This window comes from Mytilus galloprovincialis, chromosome 8 (genome assembly GCF_965363235.1).
Source record: "Mytilus galloprovincialis chromosome 8, xbMytGall1.hap1.1, whole genome shotgun sequence".
NCBI classification, from domain to species: Eukaryota; Metazoa; Mollusca; class Bivalvia; order Mytilida; family Mytilidae; genus Mytilus; species Mytilus galloprovincialis.
Genome location: NC_134845.1, coordinates 87346572 through 87362241, shown reverse-complemented (window position 1 = coordinate 87362241; position 15670 = coordinate 87346572). Strand labels below are relative to the sequence as shown.

General features: G+C 31.7%; 1 protein-coding gene across 2 annotated transcripts in view; it reads right to left on the bottom strand.

Annotated features, from left to right (window-relative positions):
- Positions 1-438: 438 nt before the first annotated feature.
- The window catches only part of LOC143042745 (uncharacterized), a 107859-nt gene continuing 92627 nt past the window's right edge, over positions 439-15670 (bottom strand). The window contains exons 3-4 of one of the 2 annotated variants that reach the window (XM_076215192.1): positions 4173-4301; positions 439-849 (exon numbers count right to left, since the gene is read on the bottom strand). In XM_076215192.1, coding sequence (XP_076071307.1) covers positions 464-849; positions 4173-4301 — 515 coding nt within the window. In that variant the 3' untranslated portion in view covers positions 439-463. Of the gene's footprint in view, positions 850-4087; positions 4302-15670 lie in introns of those variants that run through there. The other variant, XM_076215198.1, reaches the window with a different exon arrangement.

Here is a 15670-nt window from a genome sequence, read left to right as displayed (position 1 = left end):
CTCCTTATTTATATATCGGTTTTCATATGGATTAAATAACAAAAATGTCAGTGTCAATTCTGACTTAACTTTTAGAGTACTACTAGTTTAAAATTACCTGTAACTACATTTATAAAAAAAATGATTGTCTTAGCATTATGTTAAGCTCAAAATTGCGTCTAATTACAACTATCAATAAATTAAATAAGGACAATCAATGAGCAGTCATCGACATTAAGGAAGATATATATTTATAAATACGACATGTTCAATGATGTAAAATTCAGTAACAAAACTATTCTGATCTTATAATTATAATCTTTGTCATTTTGTTGAATATTTTGTTTTTGTCAGAATTGTTTTTCAAAACTATGATGAATTTGTGTATACGATATTCAACATGTTCAACGTAGTAACCATTTTAACGGACAGTCCAATAAACAAAAAATCACAAACAAATCCCAAAACATTTCCACTTTCAAGTTTAGTGTATTTTGATAATTGTGAAACGTGAATGTAAATCTTCACGTACACTAGTACTCTGACTTCCAATCTGAACCCACACAGTATCATTCGTGTTTAGTTCAATCGCTATAACTGCCGTAGAGGAATGCCACCAATTGCTCCGTTGTAATTTATAATTCCTTGTGAATACTTTACCATTGACGTAAATATAGAATTCACTACCATTTATATCAAACTCGATTGTAACGGAAACAATGTACAAACCATTTTTTCCACATTTGAATTTTCCTGTGCTTTTAAAGGTTGATAAATCACTAATGCCTTCACTGAATTTAACATCCGAAAATTTCACAACACTTCCAACGGATAAGCTAAGTTGGGCTGATACAAAAGCTGTCAAAGCAACTGAAAAAATGAAGTACATACAGTTTTATTTCAGCATTAGTTTTCGCAAATATTGGTTTAGTTAAAAATAATGCAAACATTAAAAGGAAAGATAAGATAGATGGACGAAATCATGGATAGCTTTTAACGCCAAATGACACATATTACATGATGAAATCCAGCACTGAATAACGAAAAATATTGCTACGAATCCTGCTTTGTACTAAAATTATCACGTGATATTACACGGTGTGATGGTCAGTAGAAAGATATATAATTTTACATTCTTTTGATTCCTAGCCCAAATTTTGCTAACAAGCTGCTGTATACTTATATCTTTACTTTTAACTTGTTGTAATTGAATTCCATATTCAGTCTTTTTAAATGATTTTATTATACGTTTCAAATTTCTGGTGTCCCTGATGCAATATGAATATATTGTGTAAACCAATTGTTGCTCTGCGTATTATGTGTGTTATGATATGATAAGATGTGGTCATTCTTGTACATCCCAACAACGATATTTTTGACTTTTAGTGATATGTTATCAGTCGTGAAAAAAAAATGTAATTAGTTGAACTTTTCGTTTGAAAGGGTTAATTAAAAACATCCTGATTGGGAGAGGGGAAATATGTGCATACTACTTTATGCTCTTATAATATACTAGATTATGGAGTGGGTGTCCGAGCGAGAACTGCCCTAGTTCATTACTTTAGGAATATTTATCAAAAAGTAGTATTTCAATATTCAGCCCCATTCTACTATTTAGTCAGCCATCAGTCCTACCCTGATATACCCTATCTTTTTCGGGTAATTAATACTGATAGCGTTTGACATTTTTAGCCGAACAAATTTATCCATTTTATATAACTTAAATTATTGTATGCTGGTTCATATTCTGGACGCCAGTCTTTGCTCCTTTATTATATAATTCACTAACAAAACAATTATGAAGCTTAGAAATGGAAAATTACTAAATACTAAACTTGTTCAAAGGGTATCTACACGTCTCAATCTTCAAAATCGGTTATCTAAAAATACTACCATCGCTAACATTTTTAACAATAAAAATCGTGGTTACCCTTCTATCGATAAGTGTCATGCCAAAAAATGACTTACATGTCCCCGTCTTTCCACCAACAATACGGTAAGGTCCACGTTTAATGGTCACACATTTTCTTTAAATTTTGAAACTGATATAACTTGAAAAACAAACAGTATTATTTATTTACTCACATGAAACAAACCGGGGTTAGGTATTCAGTACGTAGGAGAAACTGGACGATATTTATTTGTTCAATAGTTTGCAAATGTAAGATTTTATACGTCAGACGCGCATTTCAGTGACGCTCACATCAAAATAGTTATAAAGCAAAACAAGTATAAAGTTAAAGAGCATTGAGGACCTATATTTCCAAAACGTTGTGCCAAAAACGGCTAAGGTAATCTATGCATGGGAAAAGAAAATCCTTAGTATTTCGAAAAAAGTCATACTTTTGTAGACAGAAAATTTATAAAAATGACCATATCATTGATATTCATGTCAAAACCTAAGTGCTGACTACTGGGCTGGTGATACATGTACCCTCAGGTGCAACAATCACAAATATATTTACAGAAAAGAAATGTGGGTTGAAAACTTAATCCGACGGAAACACATCATCTATGAAAAAAAAAAGTATACAAATCTTTAAATTAGAAAAGGTTTGATCAATTTCTGATGCAGAAATATCGATAAAAAAGTCCATTGTTATCGTCGGTTATATTGCAAACTGGAAGCAAAACGATGTGAGAGGAACTTTTAAAGTTAGGAAAGTACATATTAATAAATCTTATTTTATTTCATTTCTGTTTCATTATCAATTTTAATGAGATTCGGGTTAATGAAGAGCTTTGTACAATTATAAGGGTCCTTTCTACGTTTGACGGTTAATACAAAGTTCGTTTTCCTATTAATATAAAGTTGCAACTATGTATGTGTGTCAATGAACTGTTGTCTCATTGATATTTATCATATAGCTCCTCTATTCATAATATTTTAAGGAAAAAGTATTAAACTTGAAATTAACTTGTCTTCCTATTTTTGTTGTTGTTAGTAAATAGATAAAAACACAAGAATTGATACCAATCTCCTTTTGAATTCATTGAATCAATGGATTATAACTATCTCTCATAAAACATGTAACATGTAGGGGAACATAGCTTAAGATGATACAAGATATTCTGAGATACTCTATTGTATAAATAATGATGAATACACATATATGTTTCCAACTTGGTCGCGAAAGTAAAAATAGGTAATCTACGATTTACAAAACGATTCGATCACATCACGTTAACTTCCTATCTCTTTCTTCTCATTTAATTACAATTTTATGTCAAACCATTTTTGCAAATATTTGCATGAATTCTAATCATGCTAATATTTGTACTTAATTGATATACATCTATTGTCAGAAGATATTTAAACGAATTATTTTGTTAATGTTTATAGAGTATAAATTCGAATTTCTCTAACGACGCATCTAGTCTTCCTCCGCTCGGAGTTCAATGTGATTTCCTCGGGTTTTGTTTGCCGCTTTGATTTGTGTATTCCTTGTTTATTTCCGAGACTATACCATCGATAAACTAAAATACTGTCCTCGTCACTTATTTCAATTAAATTGACCAACCGTCGGTTTAACATTTAAACTATTCCTAGTTTGATTTATGTTAAATAATTCAAAATGAAATGTTGAAATATTTGGTACACCTGTTTGAATATTAGTTTTTGCTAAAGAAAACATGATATTGTAAGTGTTAGAATAAAAACATGTTTGACTATCATGATATATAATGGTCTTGACAATACACTGTCATGATGTCAATCAATTGTGACAACATGATATGTAATCTCTTTTTGAAATATACTTCATGTCCGTACAGTATACAGAGTTTTGTGCATATGCATTTCTAATTTTGGTATGGTACATGAATAAGCAATTAAAAATACATAATACACCACTTATAAAAAATGATAATATGTTGTCTTTTATTGACTGTTTTTCCAATTTAATGTTTAATATTTTCTGATTGACTTGGGTAATGCATGATTTAGTCTTGGAATTCCTTTATTAATAACATAATTTTTCTTCTAAAAATGGTAACATGATAGACAATAAATTGCACCACTTATCGACACATATTTGATTTTTTTCTTGTATTGGATGATTTAGCATACATGTTTCGATATATTGCTCTCAAAGTGGTGCGAATATAATGATAAGCACATACATTTTATTTTTTCAGAATCTAGTTCATTGTATTGAATTTGTTAAGATGAATCAAACATTAACTATAAGAACCTCGTTTAGTGCTACTTTTTAACTGTGCTTCAACAGATGATAACTTTGATTCTGTTATCTTTTGTTGTTCAATACTCTTCTTGAGATTTTCTTCCATTATACGTACATCATTTTTCCGAGCGATTACATCTGAAATGGAGTGGGTTACATTACTATAGACTATTTTCATATTACTAAATAGTTCGATCTTCATTGAGGACATGTTGATACTAACAGGGATGGGGATGGTTATGTCGTGTTAACAAAGCATATGTGTTACTGTTCTCCGGTATCATATTTCGGTATTATGAAATAATCTCTAGAAAGGCAAATATTAACCAACCAATCAAAATCATAAGCCATTTTAATTTTAACATGTTTAACTTAGTTCAATATTTTTGTAAAGTTTGCATAATTTTTTTCAATATAGTGGCTTTTGGACATATAGATTCTTACATTGATACCAGTGGATTCTCGGATTTATCCAATCGAGATAGTTAAATTATCAATTTTAAAGTCCGAGCCTCGGCGAAGATTTTAAGATTTGAAATATCGAGTTGGATAAATCCGATAATCCACTAGTAACTAAAAATGTATGTACGAATCTGTTTCCCTAATGATGAAAAAATAGATTTTCATTTTTTGTTAAACAAAAATTTCCGTCGAGTGCATTCCACAGTCCAGAAAAACTGTAAATTTCATGGACACCTGTGAGCATTGTTTGATTCATCCACTGAGCTGATAAAGGTTATTATTCTTAAATTCATCTTACTAACTTCTGAGATCACCAGCAACCACGCGTTAATTAATTGTGTGTATCCAATGGGTTCGGAAAGGTATAAATTTCCATAGAATTAGAGAATTTTTTTAATTTCATTTCCGTTTACTTTTTTATTTGTTTTTAGACCAAAGTAAATGAAGATCTAAATTAAAATTTCAGGCTTTTTTTACTCTTGACGGTTCCTGAAAAGAAAGTTCGTTCTCCCAACGATGTGTACTGATTAATGATACTATTAACTGTTTATTACTGCTTTTGATCCATACTAATTGAGGGGGAAATAACCAAACTGTAAATACATTTTTCTTATTTTTGTTATTGGCTGAATAAAACAAAAGAAATAATGCCCTCATCCTTGAATCAATTGATTAGAAGTATCTCTCAAAACATATAACAAGAAAGGAAATTGCCTGCAGAAGATTAATGATATTCTATTCCTTTTTGATGGTAGAAATAATTTGAATATACATATGTTGCTTGGTGGCGTTAGTACAAACTTTGTGAACTACTATTCAAAAACACGATTAGATCACGCCATCACGCTTACATCCTTTTTTTCTCGGTTAATCATGTTTATTGCAATTTTATGTCAAACAAGTTTTGCAAATATTTGCATGAATTCTATGTAATGTACTTTATTGACATACTTTATTGACATGATATAAATGTGTTGCCACAAAATGTTTACACGAATTATTGTGTTATTGTTTATAAACTGAGTATACATTCGAATGTCGGATACGCTTTTATTAACGACGCACCCGGTATTTCTCTTTTTATAGTTCATGTGATTCTCTCGAGTTTTGTTTGCTGCCTTGATTTGTGTGCATGTCTTCCTAGTCAATTATCGAGATTTTACAATCGGTAAACTACAACACTGTCGTCGGAAATTATTTCAAACGAACTCATCAACAATCAGTTTAACATTAAAATTATTAAGGTCTTTCCTTTTACTAAAGGGAAAGACCTTACTGTATTTCTTCTGATTATTAAGGTCTTTCCTTTTACAAAAGGGAAAGACCTTACTGTATTTCTTCTGTTTATTATTATTATTATTATTATTATTCTTTTTCCGCCAAACTTTGACAAATTTAGCCGCGTTAACCGTAAGACGTGTCGCTTTCATGTTCACACTTTGTATCGGTGTCATGAATACCTATCCAGAACTCACCCTGTTAGTCGAAATATTTTGTCGGTTCGGAGTAATCCCTCCGAAACCCAAAAACCTTGTTATCGTTCCAACACCGTAACCGTAATAGGTAGAAAAAAAACAAAGGGTGAAATTTGTTCAGGACCAGACCCCGGTTCTTCGTTACATTTGGATCGAAAAGATTTAACGACTCATTGAAGGGTTATGCCCCTATGAAAATTAACCGGTGTCGGTTGGCCACCAAAACTCAGAAACCGTAAGTCGTAGACACCTAGGATCTTCACCATTCATCATCAATTCATGTATCTTTGAAAAATACCTCAAGGTCAAATTTGTATGTTGACCTTGACCTTTGACCTAACACCTTGTTATGGGATAATCTCAGAAACCATTATACTTACAGAAGTTTTGAATAGTGGAAAATGTTTGGGTCATTATGGCGCAACTTTGTTACATTTTGACCGAAGAGATTTGACCTTTCTGTAAGGGGCATAACCCCTGATTTAGGTTTCTGAAAAGACAAAATCAGCTTTTACTATATAACCAAAGGTCCTAGACCCGTGGGGTCTTCAACAATGACATTGGGGACTAATGACCTTGACAAAGGTCACAAGGTCAAAGGTCAAGGTCATGTCCCAGATAGCGAATTATGTGTTTTTGACCTTATTTTAAGGGTTTTTAGTGTGTTTTATATGTTTTTAAGGTTGACCTTGACCTTTGACCTTTTGACTTTTTAGTCGATATCTCATAAACGGTTCATCTTACAGAAATAGTAAACAGTGAAAAATGTTTAGGTGACTGAGGCACAACTTTTTTACATTTTGACCGAAAGGATTTGACATATTATTAAGGGGCATAACCGCCGTTAACGGTTTCTGAAAAGGTAAAATTAGCTTTAACTCTTGAACGAAAAGTCCTAGACCCATGGGGTCTTTTACAATGACATTGTGGACCAATGACCTTCACAAAGATTACAAGGTCAAAAGTCAAGGTCATGTGCAAATTATCGAATTTATTGTTTTTGTCATTTTTCAACGGTGTTATGTGTGTTTGAGAGCTTTTCAATGCATTCTACGACTATTGGAACATGTATTTTACATTTCGAAAAGGAAAGACCTCTCAATTGTTAAAGAACAATTGACATTTTATTATTATTATTATTCTTCCGTTAAACTTTGACAAATTTAGCCGCGTTAACCGTAAGACGTGTCGCTTTCATGTTCACACTTTGTATCGGTGTCATGAATACCTATCCGGAACTCACCCTGTGAGTCGAAATATTTTGTCGGTTCGGAGTAATCCCTCCGAAACCCAAAAACCTTGTTATCGTTCCAACACCGTAACCGTAATAGGTAGAAAAAAAACAAAGGGTGAAATTTGTTCAGGACCAGACCCTGGTTCTTCGTTACATTTGGATCGAAAAGATTCAACGACTCATTGGTAGGGTTATGCCCCTATGAAAATTAACCGGTGTTGGTTGACCACCAAAACTCAGAAACCGTAAGTCGTAGACACCTAGGATCTTCACCAATCATCATCAATTTATGTATCTTTGAAAAATACCTCAAGGTCAAATTTGTATGTTGACCTTGACCTTTGACCTAACACCTTGTTATGGGATAATCTCAGAAACCATTATACTTACAGAAGTTTTAAATAGTGGAAAATGTTTGGGTCATTACGGCACAACTTTGTTACATTTTGACCGAAGAGATTTGACCTTTTTTTAAGGGGCATAACACCTGTTTTAGGTTTCTGGAAAGACAAAATCATCTTTTACTATATAACCAAAGGTCCTAGACCCATGGGGTCTTCGGCAATGACATTGGGGACTAATGACCTTGACAAAGGTCAAAAGGTCAAAGGTCAAGGTCATGTCCCATATAGCGAATTTGGTGTTTTTAACCTTATTTAAAGGTTTTTCAGTGTGTTTTAAAGCTTTTCAATACATTCTACGTCTGTTTGAACATGTATTTTACATTACAAAAGGAAAGACCTCTCAATTGTTCAAGAACAATTGACAGTTTAATTATTATTCTTCTTGTTCCGCCAAACTTTGACAAAATTTCCCTCAGTAACCGTAAACCATGTCGCTTTCATGTTCACACTTTGTATTGGTGTCATGAATACCTATCCGGAACTCACCCTGTGAGTCGAAATATTTTGTCGGTTCGGAGTAATCCCTCCGAAACCCAAAAACCTTGTTATCGTTCCAACACCGTAACCGTAATAGGTAGAAAAAAAATGAAGGGTGAAATTTGTTCAGGACCAGACCCCGGTTCTTCGTTACATTTGGATCGAAAAGATTCAACGACTCATTGGTAGGGTTATGCCCCTATGAAAATTAACCGGTGTCGGTTGGCCACCAAAACTCAGAAACCGTAAGTCGTAGACACATAGGATCTTCACCAATCATCATCATTTCATGTATCTTTAAAAAATATCTCAAGGTCAAATTTGTATGTTGACCTTGACCTCTGACCTAACAGCTTGTTATGGGATAATCTCAGAAACCATTATACTTACAGAAGTTTTAAATGGTGGAAAATGTTTGGGTCATTATGGCGCAACTTTGTTACATTTTGATCAAAGAGATTTGACCTTTCTATAAGGGGCATAACCCCTGTTTTAGGTTTTTGAAAAGACAAAATCAGCTTTTACTATATAACCAAAGGTCCTAGACCCTTGGGGTCTTCAGTAATGGCATTGGGGACCGATGACCTTGACAAAGGTCAAAAGGTCAAAGGTCAAGGTCATGTCCCAGATAGCGAATTTAGTGTTTTTAACCTTATTTAAAGGATTTTTAGTGTGTTTTCGAGCTTTTTAAGGTTGACCTTGACCTTTTCAATACATTCTACGTCTGTTGGAACATGTATTTTACATTGAAAAAGGAAAGACCTCTCAATTGTTCAAGAACAATTGACAGTTTAATTTCTAGTTTCATTTGTGTTAAGCCAAACGAGTCATTTGAAATATATTTGGGTCACCTGTTCGAATGTTTATTTTTGCTGAGGGAAATAATGACATTGTAAGTATTTGAAAAAAGGCGTGTCTGATATAATCATGAATTTTGTCTGAACCTTATAAATACACTGTCACGAAGTCCATCTATGTTGATAATATAATATGTTTTCGTTTCTCAGCTATACTTACAGTATCAGAGTTTCGTACAAAGGCATTTCAAATTTAATGTTTTATATTTTTTGATTGATCTAAAAAGGGCAAAATTTATTATTTTAGTATGGTACATGTACAATGATGTACCAGACTAAATATTGTACCACTTATTAAAACATGTTAATATATTGTTTTGTATTGAATGATATAACGTTCATGTTTCTATTTGTTCTTCCTAGCAGCTACATCTGAAATCAAGTGTGTAACTTTACAAACGACCAATTTTATATTACCGATTTTTTCGACAGGTTACTAATATTGAGAACATTATGTTACTCTGTCAAGTGAGGACAGTTACAAAAAGTAATGTTAGGTAAGGAGGAGAGGGAGCTGTTTTGATGATTATGTGGTGTGTAGAACAGATTGACAAAGTATATACTATTCCCCGGAATCAAGAGTCGTTGTTAGAAAAAATAATTCTGGAACGACAAATAACAAACAATTTAAAATCTTAAAGGCGCACTAGCTGACAAATTCATGGTTACCGATTTTTCTCAAATTCTTATATTTGATTTATAACATGGTAAAACATTTATCCAAACTATCAAAAGTCTAAAATAAACAGTTTACAGAGCATGGGGTAGATAATATATAGTTTCGTTTCGTTTGTATTTTAGTCAATACGTCATCTAATTACCTATCGATTTGACCTCAGATGATCATATAAGCGATGTAAACATAAATAAAGATATGAATAGATTAAACCAACACGTGCAATTGGATTTTTATAAGTCTGTTTAATTTTATTTTCTAGATTAAAAATAAATGTTTCTCATTGTTTTAACCTATAAGAATGATTTGATGTGCATCGAATTAGTGATCAAATGATTTACCGTAGTTTCATTTTCATTGTTGACATTCTTTTTCTTTAAATAACTAGTACACGTACAATGCATGCGTTGTTAATCTCTAGCTAGGGGTTAAATTGAAGTTCACATGAATACGGATTTAAAAAGGTCGACTCATTCACTTGCAAGTGAATTACTAAATGAATTATCAATGTTTCTTATCGTATTTTGACAGAATTGAACCTTTTTGGCTGCAAAAAGCGAATTGTTATTTCACTATATCACTTTCATTATTGATTGAACAGAAAAAAATCAAACTTTAGATTTTTTATATATCTCGTAGCTAGTGCCCCTTTAAGATAATGTAATACAACCAATTTCAACAATTGTTTTTACTTAATCATGTTTATAGCAAATGGAAGCAAACTCATGTTATAGTACATTTTTATTACAGTATTCAACGAGGTGTTGACAAACAAAAAGTGTACCAATCCACTACAGTAAACCATATTACACCCGTCAAAGACAACAACATATAAATGACAGATAGAAGGTACAAACAAAAAAGGAATTCAGCGTTAAATTGAATATAAACCAATGACACTTTCACTTCTAGGATACCGTATAGAGTGTATTAAACCATAAGAACAAAACAAATATAATGGAAAAAGAAAGAATCGCACTAAACAATGAAACAACTCTGTCATTAAACCCGAATTCATTAAATTGATTTTAATACTTTAAATTATAATCAAATTCACACTGATTGAATTAAAAATTAAGATGCTTACTTTATAAATTGTTTACAAAAGAAAATTCAAAAACTAATTTAAAAGGAAACAGGAAGAGACAGAAAATTCAATTTTATTTTGTTTCATCTTACCTTCTATTTCCTTTAAGAGAGTTGATATCGTCAGATTGTTAAAAGTTTGTAAGTTTTCCACGGCAGATTGAGTTTTATTATCCACAATGTTTTCAGCGAGGTCCTTCATTGCTTCGGACACAGCTTGTTTCACCTCATTCGCTATTAGTTCCTTCAGTTGTGTTGTTAAGATGGAAATATCTAATTCTACTTTCAGGGGTGCGTTTAATTTTGAAATTAAAGGTATATCAATTGCAGCTGCACAAACATGTTTCATCAGCGAAATAGTTAAAAGAAAGATAGTAAATCCGTATAACACACTTAATTCCATATTGAAATCACGTTTTTCCCTGTGAACATGTAGACTTTATTTCTTAATGTTTATGAAAGGCTATGCGGAAAAGAAAATTTCTTTTATATGATGTCAGTACGTCGATATTAATTATACTGACTGAAAATATGTATTTAAGTTTGCTGTTAACTCAGTAGTCATTATGTTATCTGTCGAGTGACGATCATTAATCAAGCATTGAAGACGTTCTTATATTAACATCAACAGAATGTGGCAAAGGAACACGTCATATTTAGTAATCTTGGCTTTGATAGTAAAGATAAGTAGCATACCAAACACATTTTATCGTACTTCAAAGTACATCTATTACATCGTATGCGGCAAAATTATATAAATAACGTTTTCCTGCATCCTTAGATATCATATTGACGACTTAAAGAGACATCAATACACAGCTGCACTTGTGATTGTTACTAATATCTAGCAAAAAACAAGGTTTACGAACATTCTTAACTAAGTAAATATAATTCATTATATCATCTGTCTAGATGTTTTAAAAGAAACATTGATATAGAAAAATTCCGAAATAATATATATAAGTCACAACAAAAAAATAAATGGGACATAAAAAAAACATATTCTAATTTTTGTATTATTCTATTTCCCTTTTCGTTTCTTAATGGATTACATGTTCAAAGGAAATGTCTTTTTATATTTGAAACAATAACAGTCTGAAATAAGATTGTCAAGTTTTGCAAGTTTTCATTTATTTCCATAGTTTAGCATATATTTTGTAAACTTTTGTTGGTGTATAAAGGTTTTCAGCAATTTATGTGTAACGTTGGTTTTCATACATATACTAGAAGTGTAACAAGAAGATAAACGTGTCACATCTGAAGCATTCTGAGATATAGGGGTACTTATGGAAGATCAAAACATATTGGATTTTGATGTGACTGACATACAAGTAAGAGGTTTCGCTAGCTATAACACCAGATTCGATCCACCACCTACTACATAAGAAAATACCTGTACCAAGTCAGGAGTATGACAGTTGTTATCCATTTGTTTGATGTGTTTGAGCTTTGATTTTGCCATTTTTATGGTCTTTCCTGTTTTGGATTACGTTGGAGTTCGGTATTTTTGATATTTCATATAATAGTCAATGATCAATAGTCTGACGTATTTAATAATAACCCGGGTACCTTTGATAACTATTTTCACCACTGGGTCGATGCCACTGCTGGTGGACGTTTTGTCCCCGAGGGTATAACCACCCTAGTAGTCAGCACTTTTGTGTTGAAATGAATATCAATTATATGGTCATTTTTATAAATTTCCTGTTATAAAACTTTGTGAATTTTTCGAAAAACTAAGGATTTTCTTATCTAAGGAATAAATTACCTTAGCCGTATTTGGCACAAGGTTTTGGAATTTTGAGTCCTGAATGCTCTTCAACTTTTATTTGTTTGGATTTATAACTTTTTTGATCTGAGCGTCACTGATGAATCTTATGTAGACGAAACACGCATCTGGCGTATTAAATTTTAATCCTTGTACCTTTGACAATCAAACCACAAAAAAAACACACTTTGACTGATTTTCCTGCTGATATATGGCTATTAAGATACCAATGAATAAATATAGTATTAGTTGTAAAGGAGAAGGTCCGGTAAGGACTCATTTTGGCCTCAAATTTCAGTTTCATCTGACGAAAGATTTTGACCACTTTTTAAACACTTAAGTGTCTATTTTACTTGATTCAATTAATTGATGTGAAAAATTTTAACTGATTTAGTCATTAAAAACGATCCAATTCCAGCTCAAATATGAAAAATCTACCAAATATGCTGAAAAATGTCACTTTACAGATGGTTTTTGTCAAAAATGAAAGTGGCCGCATCCGTGTTCATCCACAACCTTTATATATGTTATGTATTATCATAAAATACAACTTACATTTCAATATTAAGGATGAACACGAATGCGGCCCGTTCCGTTTTACACGGAAACCGTCTAAAATTTAACTAAAATGCTAGAATTTCGAAGATTTCAGTAATTTAGCATGACTTAATGGCGCTACAACCCGATATACTGTGGATTCATTTATTTTCGTGGGTACCAATTTTCGTGGTTTGAGGAAAACTTGCATATTCGTGGATATTTAATTTCGTGGTTTTGACAAAGTACGCACATATTTCTTTAGAAAATTTGCAATTCGTTGAATATTTAAATTCGTGGTTTCCCGGTACCCACGAAATCCATGAAAATTGGTATCCAACGAATAATAATGAATCCACAGTATGTGCATTTCATAGTCAAAAACAGCCCATATTTATGTGGCAGACGCATTCAACTGTCCAATAAATAACTAAAAGTTTACATTTTAACAATTTTGTAAAACTGTTATATTTTGGGGCCAAAAAGGGGTCTTACCGGACCTACTCCTTTACAAATCGTTAAAAAAACTATACTAAAACGTGAATAAATATTGAAAGTTTAAAATGGAAAGTCGAAAAGTACATTTCATTCTAAACATGCTTATTTTGATCCTTCATAGATACAATTTAAACATTTTTACGAAACAAAAAGACGTATGCAATATTTCGATATTTGAAAGGAAAAACATAATTTGGGCTGTGAGCTGAGAATGGCATGTTTCAATAGAGACTGTATAAGCGTTATAAATTGTTTGGTCGGCGGTCTTACATCAACCTGGAAACTGTATTGTAATCTTTATCATTTTGTTCTGTAAATAATCTGAATAGAATTATCCAATATGTAGGTACGTGCAACATACGTTTGAATTAATCAAAGGAAAATATCAACTATAAAGAAAGAAAGAAAGAAAGAAAGAAAGAAAGTATTTTCATTTTTCGATATGGTATGTAAAATTTATCAAATCAAATCTTAATATTATTGTTAAATACCTTTCCCATTATGTTTTATTTTTCCATAATTCCAATTGTATTCAGATAAAAAAATAAAGTTTATGTATCGTTGGGGTTAGTCATCTTTTTTTTATAATGAATAGGATGAACGTAGTCAAATGAAGTGAAGGTGCTCTGTTAATGATGCATTGATGCATAACCGTCCGTGTACATTTACGCCAAACATTTTTCATTTTAAAATGAAAAATAAATTTTCAAATTGCTCAGCAAATTCTAAAGATAGTTGGTTTGAAAAATGTAACAAAAATCTATTGAAATCATTTTCGAAAAGCATTTTCTCTATGAGATTTGAAATTTGTTATTTTCATGAAATTATATTTTTTGATTTAACGAAGATATTGAAACAAATAACAATAAGTGTGTGTTAAAAATGATTTTATTTTGTCAAAAGTTTCAATATATATAAACATTGGTATTTACAAAACATATTTCAATCTCATTCTTAAATTCAAATATTGAAAATACTGACCTTTAGCATTTTTCAATTTAGTTTACAATATTGAAAAATGAAAAATGCTCTAACGTGGAGCATTACAATATTGAAAAATGAAAAATGCTCTAGCATGGAGCATTTTTCAATTTGACGTTTGATATTGAAAAATGACAAATGCTCCAAATTTTCATTTTTCATTTTACAGTGCAATATTAAAATTTGAAAAATATTCATTATTTAAATGTGTAATAAATTAGAACGAAATGTAATTCGTTTCAAAATAGGCGTTTCAAATGTTTAAATTGTTGACACTTTTTATTAAATGTTTTACTATTTCCGTTTTCTTTTTTCTAGTTTTAAGCGCAATATATCTTGGAGATCTTTTTAAGGTGTGCGTGTGTGTGTGTGTGTGTGTGAACTATGTGTGATATCAACAAATACCGAACAAAAATGGTACAATGACAAGTACGATAATGACCACAAAAAAATCATTCTTTCTTTTTATTTCTATATCTAGCTATAATCACTTGTTTACATACATGTACATGTACATGTTGTAAGAATGGAAGAACTTTTATACCATCGATGTTTGATTCAACAAATGATACTTGACGGAAGAACACACCAAGACATTTCTCAACACTTGACTTCTTTAGGCACCAAGCATGCATCAGCGCAAACAATAAGCCGTTTTTGTTCTGAAAATGAAATTAATAGGCGATGCGGAGTAGACGGAGGAGCATTTATCTAAACCATATCGTGGCTGAATGTGTCAAACATGTTAGAAAAGAAGGAAATATATTAGAATGTTAGATATTGTTCATGTCAGTTTCTGTACATGCTCAAGGGGCAGGGTTCACGGGTGGAGTTGGGTGGGGAGGGATGGATGTAGATGTTATATTATTCTGATTAGTGTTTGATTTCAAATTTGTATTTTTCTGCATTGTACAGCATTTCCTAGTTTTGAATCTGTTAAATACAAACTTGTTTTTCCCAAGCTTATACTATCACAATTCTCTGTCGCAGAATATCAAATAAGCATCATCTTATAATGAAAAATATGAATTAACTTGCATGCATGTATTTGT